The following is a 6,933-nucleotide window of genomic DNA, read 5'->3' as shown; positions in this document are numbered from 1 at the left end:
ACCTTGAAGATAGATGTCAGGGCATTGCATTGGTACGTTAACATTGTTTTAAAATAGAATTTCAAAACACATAGATTAACTTGGTCCCAGACAAGCGAAAATTAGTTTGGGGCAGGACGCTGTGAAATCCAAGTCTGTAGAGGATCAGAAAAAGCAACAAATTACACGTGCACTTTATGAATCTTAGTCCAAATATGAGAGGACAAACCCTTTCCCTTTTTTATTCTTTTAAAGCATGCTGTGGAAGCTCGGCTTGAGAAGGTGGGGGAGGAAAGCATAAATTTAAAACAAAGCTCCACGGGGCAACCACAGCAAGCTAACACTCGAAACGATAAGAAAAAAAAAAAAAGAAAAGAAAAAGAACATAATGCGAAACAATATTTTCTGAAAGCGGAGACAGGAGACAGTCTCGGGCAAAGCGGCGTTCGTATAAACACACAGCCCATGTTTCATGTGTTTGCTGGCAACATGTTTCCAGACTCTAACATTTATAGAGGTTTACGTTCCTGATTAGGCTGGTCTAGGTTTCGAATATTTACAGTGCAAAATCACTGTTCAGCGGTCTAGCCACTAAACTCGGCGTCAACCGTTTTGTGCTGCATTGTCAAGGCATGTGCAAACTCCTTAGTGCCGCAGCGCCGCACAGTTGCGAAAGCACATGACTTTGCCTTCCACATCATTTGCACTCTCTCTCGTGCTAAAGTGACGCGCTTGAGCCTTGTGAAAGCTACGCTAACCTTGACAATGTAGCATGAAGTAGTTGACACCAAGTATAGAGACAAAAGTTAGCTCCTGATTTGCAAAAACCGCCGGCAGCTTTAGAACCGGGAAGTTTATACAGTTCCCCTGGTTCCAACGTAAGCTCATGGTTTTTTCGTGTGGTTGGCTGCACGGGCACGCCTGAAGCTCTTTCTAAAGCTCTCAGTAATTGTATTTTGTGACTAACCGGGGCCACTCAAAAACTCGCCTCGCTTTCAGTGCCTGTTTTTGTTCAGCAATGATTCAGTAAATGACCTTTTTGTGACTTGAGACGGTTTGATTGTCAGTCACCCTGCTTATTAAGGCAATCAAAGTGGATCGCACCGACATAATACGGGCTACATGCTTCCGACATCACACCCGCATGTCTTCCTCGCCACGGCCCGTGACGTCAAGTAGCCTGGACCGCACGAGCTGTTTCCTGGACTTTTCGAGCTCGGGATTGAAGCAGACGAGCTCCTCGATCACGTTGTCCACCACGAACGACCTGGTCACCGACGAGATCTTGACTTGACAGAACGGGCAGCAGTCGCGCTGCTTGCGCCAGTTCTGGATGCAGTAGGCGCAAAAGGTGTGGCCGCACTGCAACATGACAGCGTCTACAAAGAGCTCGCTGCAGATGATGCAAGTCATTTCGTTTTCCATGATGGTCTCCACCCTCCGAACCACGTTGTTGCTGTCCCACTGCGAGAGCCGAATGTTTTTCGACGAACCAGTGTGCCGGCCACCGTGAATCGCGGTGGAAGTCTGTGGTCCGTCCGCGACGCCGCTGTTGTTATTTTCCCGATCGACGACGAGTTCGTTGCTGGAGGAGTTCCCCTCCGTGGCGGACGCGACGGGTTGCTCGACGATGGCACTGGCGGTGTTTTCAGCGAAGTTTGCGCCTCTGTTAACGATTAAAACAAGAAACGCGCGCTCGTTTTTCGAACGGTGACTCAACAACGCCAAAGCGTCCTGACGGGGATCTGTCGTCGTGTATAGGAACACGAAATGCCTTTTTTGAAGCGGACCCAACGACACAACGTCGTTCCTTTCCAACACCCGCGGGTTGCTCAGGTCCACCCGCTGGCCGTTCACGTACACACCGTTCTTGCTTCCGGCGTCCGAGACGGACCACTGCCTGGTGTCCGTTAGGCGTTTGAAAATGGCGTGGCGTCGGGAGACGAGCACGGAGCGGACGCATATGCTGCAATCCCTGCTACGCCCCATGACCTCTTCTTCCCTCTCGAGGACGATTTGGCGCGGGAAGTCGCCGTGCTCTTCGATTATCAGCGGCGCGGGCCTTTCCGCGCCCGCCATGGCCGAGGCGAGTCGAAAAGGGAGCACCGGAATTGGATGCGGCACCACCAAACGCGATCACTTGGTTCTTCAGCTACAGAATAAGAACAGACGCCATGTTGGATTCGTGCTGGCTTAGCTTGGTTTCAATATAGATGAAGACTAAAAGAAAAAGAAGACGAAACAACGCGAAATCTCGGGGGGGGGGGGGGGGGGGGGAATAAAAGAAAATGAAGAACGTCGGGGATTAAGATGGCGATAGATGCGTTTTGACATTTCTTCGGAACTTTACATAATTTGGCGCAGTCGACGGGATTCAGAATGTGTGAGTACATTTTTCTGTTGCTCGGAACCTAGACCGAGTGGTTTTTAACCGATATCAAGTTCAAGATGAACTAGACGTGGAGCTCACATCTCCGGAGCTCATCGAACTTGTCCTCAAGAAAGGTGTTATTTCTTCGGAGGAGTTAATTGAAAAGGGGTCAGTCAAAATCAACATACCGACGGCTGCCTTTCACAAGCTTGTGTTGCAGCGAGTGGCGACTCCGGCACCTACGGCCCCACAAACGTCTCCTACTTCTGATGTGGCAGCAGTGCTCCAAGCGATTCATGCTCAACAGCCGCAAAGGTCACAACAAAACATCATTATTCAAAGCTTGATGTCAACGCTCAGCGTGGAAAATAAAAAGGCCAGATACGAGGTGATAAAACCAGATATCTTCGACGGGCAATCAAATAGTCCGGAAGGTTGGATTGCTTTTTTCGACTACGTTTGCGAGAAAAACTCCTGTACTTCAGAACGAGACCGCATACAAAACATAAGTATTTTTCTTCGAGGAGTGGCCAAGCAATGGTACGAGTTACGCTTGGGTGACCTCGCTGACGAGCCTTGGAACGAATGGAAATCCAACTTCACTACGTTCCAAGGAAATGCTGTGCAAAGATGGGACCAAGCCATGCTGTTCTATTTCAAGCCTGGGTTTGATACCCTCCTAGAGTTTTTTTTTAAAGAGAAGGCTACTGCAGCTTGCTGAGCCTAAATTACTATTATCCGTCACTATTGCGCTCGTCGCCTATGGGTTCCACGAGAATTGCAAAAAGCAAGTCCAAATGAGGGCACCCAGACCATTGAGGACTTGTTGCAATCCTTGCAAGATTTTTCTACCCTCCCAGATAACAGAGCTGCAGCGGACTGGGTTACCCCCCCCCCCCCCCCCCCTTTTTCCAGGAAAAAGAAAAAAAAAGAAAAGAAAAGGAGCGCGCACTTTAGCTGCTACTAGCGGCTAGCTACCTCGCGCCGCACGCGCCGAGCGAGCAAAGATAGCGGTGATAGCTTTCAGCGCACTAACCGCTCATTCACACTGGAAGCGGATCCGCGTTCGCAAAGCGGTTGCGAACGCGGTTGTATAAAGCTCCAGTACAATTGCACGCGCACTTGCAAGTGCGCGTGCAAGTGCGCGTGCGTGTTTATAAAGAGCCTGAACTTAGTCTGCCTCAACGGGCGACTTGTCTCCCAGTTGTAGATGAGGAATTTAGCCAGTGCGGTACAACCGCTAGCCTGGGGTCTTTAACGTGCACCACGCAGTACTGATACGCGACCGCACACCGGTACGATGCTCATCCAGATTGAAACGGGCAGGGGTGGGGTTTGAACCCAGGATGAATTGTTTTTATAGTAAAGCGAATAGGCTGTTGGTCTTCCTGTGTGTTTGTTACGAGTACATTGAAATTACCTCAGGCTTTTAATTCCTCTTGTCTAGTATGTTGTTTACAATATTGATTGCTCATCCCCAGTCCGAGCAAAAACAAAAATACTTGTGTCGTCGGCATAAACAGAAAACGCCTGCTTGCTATTATTGACTATGCCGTTAATATTTATGGGCACCAAATATTCAGGCCCTTCGTTATTATTTGCCTATTACTACATGTACCGTCCTCCGGTTGCCATTTTCTAATGTGGGGCGAGTATAGCAGTAAGAAAAAAATAAGAACGTGGGCATTGACATTTGCTTTGTATTCATCACGGTAAACACAAAAACGCGCGCCTGTGCGCGTTTTGTCTGTACATCTGCACGTCGTAAACTAGGCCTAGTGAGGCACAAGCTTAGATACGTACCCTCTCATGTCAAACTTCTGGCCTATAACACACTAATAAGGTCTCGGTTAGAGTACGCTTGCACTCTATCGGATCCTTTTACGAAGAAAGACATTAACAGGCTTGAGCAGGTCTAGAGACTAGCAGTTTGTTTTATATATAATCGTTATTGCCGACATGACTCTCCTACCGAATTAATTAGAGCTAGCAACATCATTCCTCTAGAATCCCGCCGAAAGTTAGCTAGATTATAATTCATTTTTCAGCTTTAGTATCACAAAGTTTGCCTTGAGACTTCATCCTACATTCAGCCACTATCTACTAAACAGACTAGACATGACCATACACAAATAAATAACTCCCATATTCGCTCGCACAAATGCTTTTAAATACTCCTTTTTCCCCAGAAGTGTAACAGATTGGAACTCCTTGCCTTCCCATATTTTTACTTCGGACAATGTTCTACGATCAATTGAACACCTTTTTGAAATGTAATTTGTGTTCTATGTTGTTTATCTGTTTTTAAGCACGCCTCCTTTTCTTTTGATGTATAAATTCTGGATATCATGTGAAGAGAAACCGCATCCACTCCTGCTTGGGCCGGACTACTGGCCCGCAGTATATTGTAAATAAATAAATAAATACATTTTTTTCTTTTAAAATGAAACTCTAAGCCCGTCTTCGTGAAGCAAGCCACTTTGACTTTGCTCCACTGACATAATTTTACCCAAAACATTCATGACTGTGATAAGTGCGATGCTCAAGTGTTCATTGTCAATTTTAGCCTCTCTGCGCATTGTTCTGCCGGCTATAGAGGTTCTGTATATATCGGGCTTCTCCTCAGGTCACGAAGCTGCAGGACCTTCGGCTTCTTCTCGAGCATTCGTTTTATTGCGGTCGAAAGTAAAGAATTAACGACGTCGTAAATCAGTCTGCCGGCTCATGGGGAACGCCATCTTGGCACCATCTCCGAAGTCAGTGGGCAGGTTTGGGGAACTCCCGTGTCGTTCTCGGGGTAGAAAATCCCAGAGAGAATGTTTACTCCAGATGAATGCAATGATTTCCACCCCATTTTCAAGAGTCATCCTTGTGCACCTTACCCACTCTCCGCTCATCACTTGCGTGCTAGGAATGAAAAAAAAAATAACAACAAGACCCGACAAACAACCGCCCATTTTTGTTTATATAGCCTCAAAAACGACGAATATTACAGATTATTGTTATAACACACGCATAGTTTGAATGTGTGTTTATGTGTGTGTGTTTTTTCACGCTCTTAATAAGGAAACGTAGCGGGTTAAAAAAGCAAAACAAAAAAGGAGCATTATGACGGTATGAGTGAGGTTTGACCGTATCTATTTCTGTCCTAGTCGCGGGAGCTTGCCCGCTTAGCCCTTGGGATTTTGTTGTGTACCCCGACCGTGTTCGAGACCAACCGCGCATTTTGTTAATTAGAAAGGGGGGAGGCTTCGGGAACACGCCCTCAAATATTAAACTGCGTGTAGGACACGGTGCTGTAAAAACAGACGGGTAATGACTCCCGGCATGGAAGCCGCGTCCGCGAAGGCTTCTGTACTTTCCCGGGATTGGACGACCCAAATGACCCTCGTCGCGACCATTGCCCTCTTGGCTTTTAGGTAATGAGGGACGAAAAAAGAAAAAAAAAAATCTTGCTTTGAGTGCTTTCCGCATGCCAGTTGGGGGAGTCGTGGAGGTATATGTATGCATTTTGCGATGGCCCCAAAATTGCGTATATGTACATAGTTTGTGAACTTTGTAAACAATCTGAACGTCTGTAAAGAGGGGTTCTTAAGCCACGACGGATCGAAATTTTATGATTTACGTCCCGTTGTATCCCTGCATGTTTCAAGGAAGTTAATGTTTTGTGAGTACGCTTTAATGGAGCCACGTTATCTCGTGACTTATGGGGTGAATGACTGCTTAAGAAATCCAGGATGGGGCCAGTCCCGTACGATTCATTTTAATGGCAGGAAGACAGGGAGGTTAGCCAGGACGGTTTTCCCAGCTGGCTCCTGTGCACTGGGGTTAGAAAATATCATTATCGCTTTGCAGTCGATCAGATCGTGGATAACAACGGAAGAAGTGTGAACCCAATTAGCCACACCCTGTACTCTCAGGGACTATAGATAATTGTAATCAGACAGTGGCAATCAACTAAATAACTCGTGGGGTGTAATAGAGGAGCCCGGGTAATTTCAAAGCCTTTCCCTATTCTTTTAGGTAAAACAAACGAACAAACAAACAAACAAAATAAACCAAAATTCACGGTTTCAAACACGACGTTATTAAAGCATGAAGGCACGAGGTTACTCTTGCGTGAGGCAACACGGGTGACTGCTGCAGCAGAAATGGTTGTTCACATTCTCAAAGCTGTGTTTTGGAACACGGCTAAAACAATGCAGAAGAATAACAACATATCGAATTGCCGCATTGCAGCGGGTCGAATTGCGCATTTATAGACGTTCCAAGACGATGTCTTGCGAGTAAAATTCACCTAACGTTAATAGCAAAGGAACGATCACCATGATTGAGGAGATGAAACAGGGAAAGCAAAATTACGACTGACAGGTTACGGCAATTGTTTTCTTTTCGTTTGACTCTGTGTTGTTCGTCGCGTCTTAAAAGAAAAGGGACAAACTGAATTTATGTAAGCAGACACTTCTATACTCACTAACAGCTTAAAGCGAAGCTAAATTTTTTTTTTTTTTGAATTTGTAAAAAAATAAGAATGTGAAAGTTTGAACGTAGGCACCTTACAATTATGTGCCTAAAGTTTTTTT

General features: G+C 46.1%; 1 protein-coding gene across 1 annotated transcript; it reads right to left on the bottom strand.

Moving 5' to 3' along the window:
• Positions 1-1,113: 1,113 nt before the first annotated feature.
• Positions 1,114-2,058, bottom strand: LOC115317232 (RING finger protein 141-like). The gene has a single exon (XM_029976827.2). It carries the CDS (start codon positions 2,056-2,058, stop codon positions 1,114-1,116), a length of 945 nt encoding a protein of 314 aa, XP_029832687.2.
• Between the last annotated feature and the right edge of the window lie 4,875 nt (positions 2,059-6,933).

This window comes from Ixodes scapularis, unplaced genomic scaffold, assembly GCF_016920785.2.
Source record: "Ixodes scapularis isolate PalLabHiFi unplaced genomic scaffold, ASM1692078v2 PGA_scaffold9__187_contigs__length_104089568, whole genome shotgun sequence".
Taxonomy (NCBI): domain Eukaryota; kingdom Metazoa; phylum Arthropoda; class Arachnida; order Ixodida; family Ixodidae; genus Ixodes; species Ixodes scapularis.
Note: the sequence above shows the minus strand (reverse complement) of the source record. Positions and strands in the feature narration are given on the sequence as shown.

Bases quoted from the DNA above. Each gene is read 5' to 3' on its own strand.
- LOC115317232 (XM_029976827.2), bottom strand. From the start codon at position 2,058: ATGGCGGGCGCGGAAAGGCCCGCGCCGCTGATAATCGAAGAGCACGGC.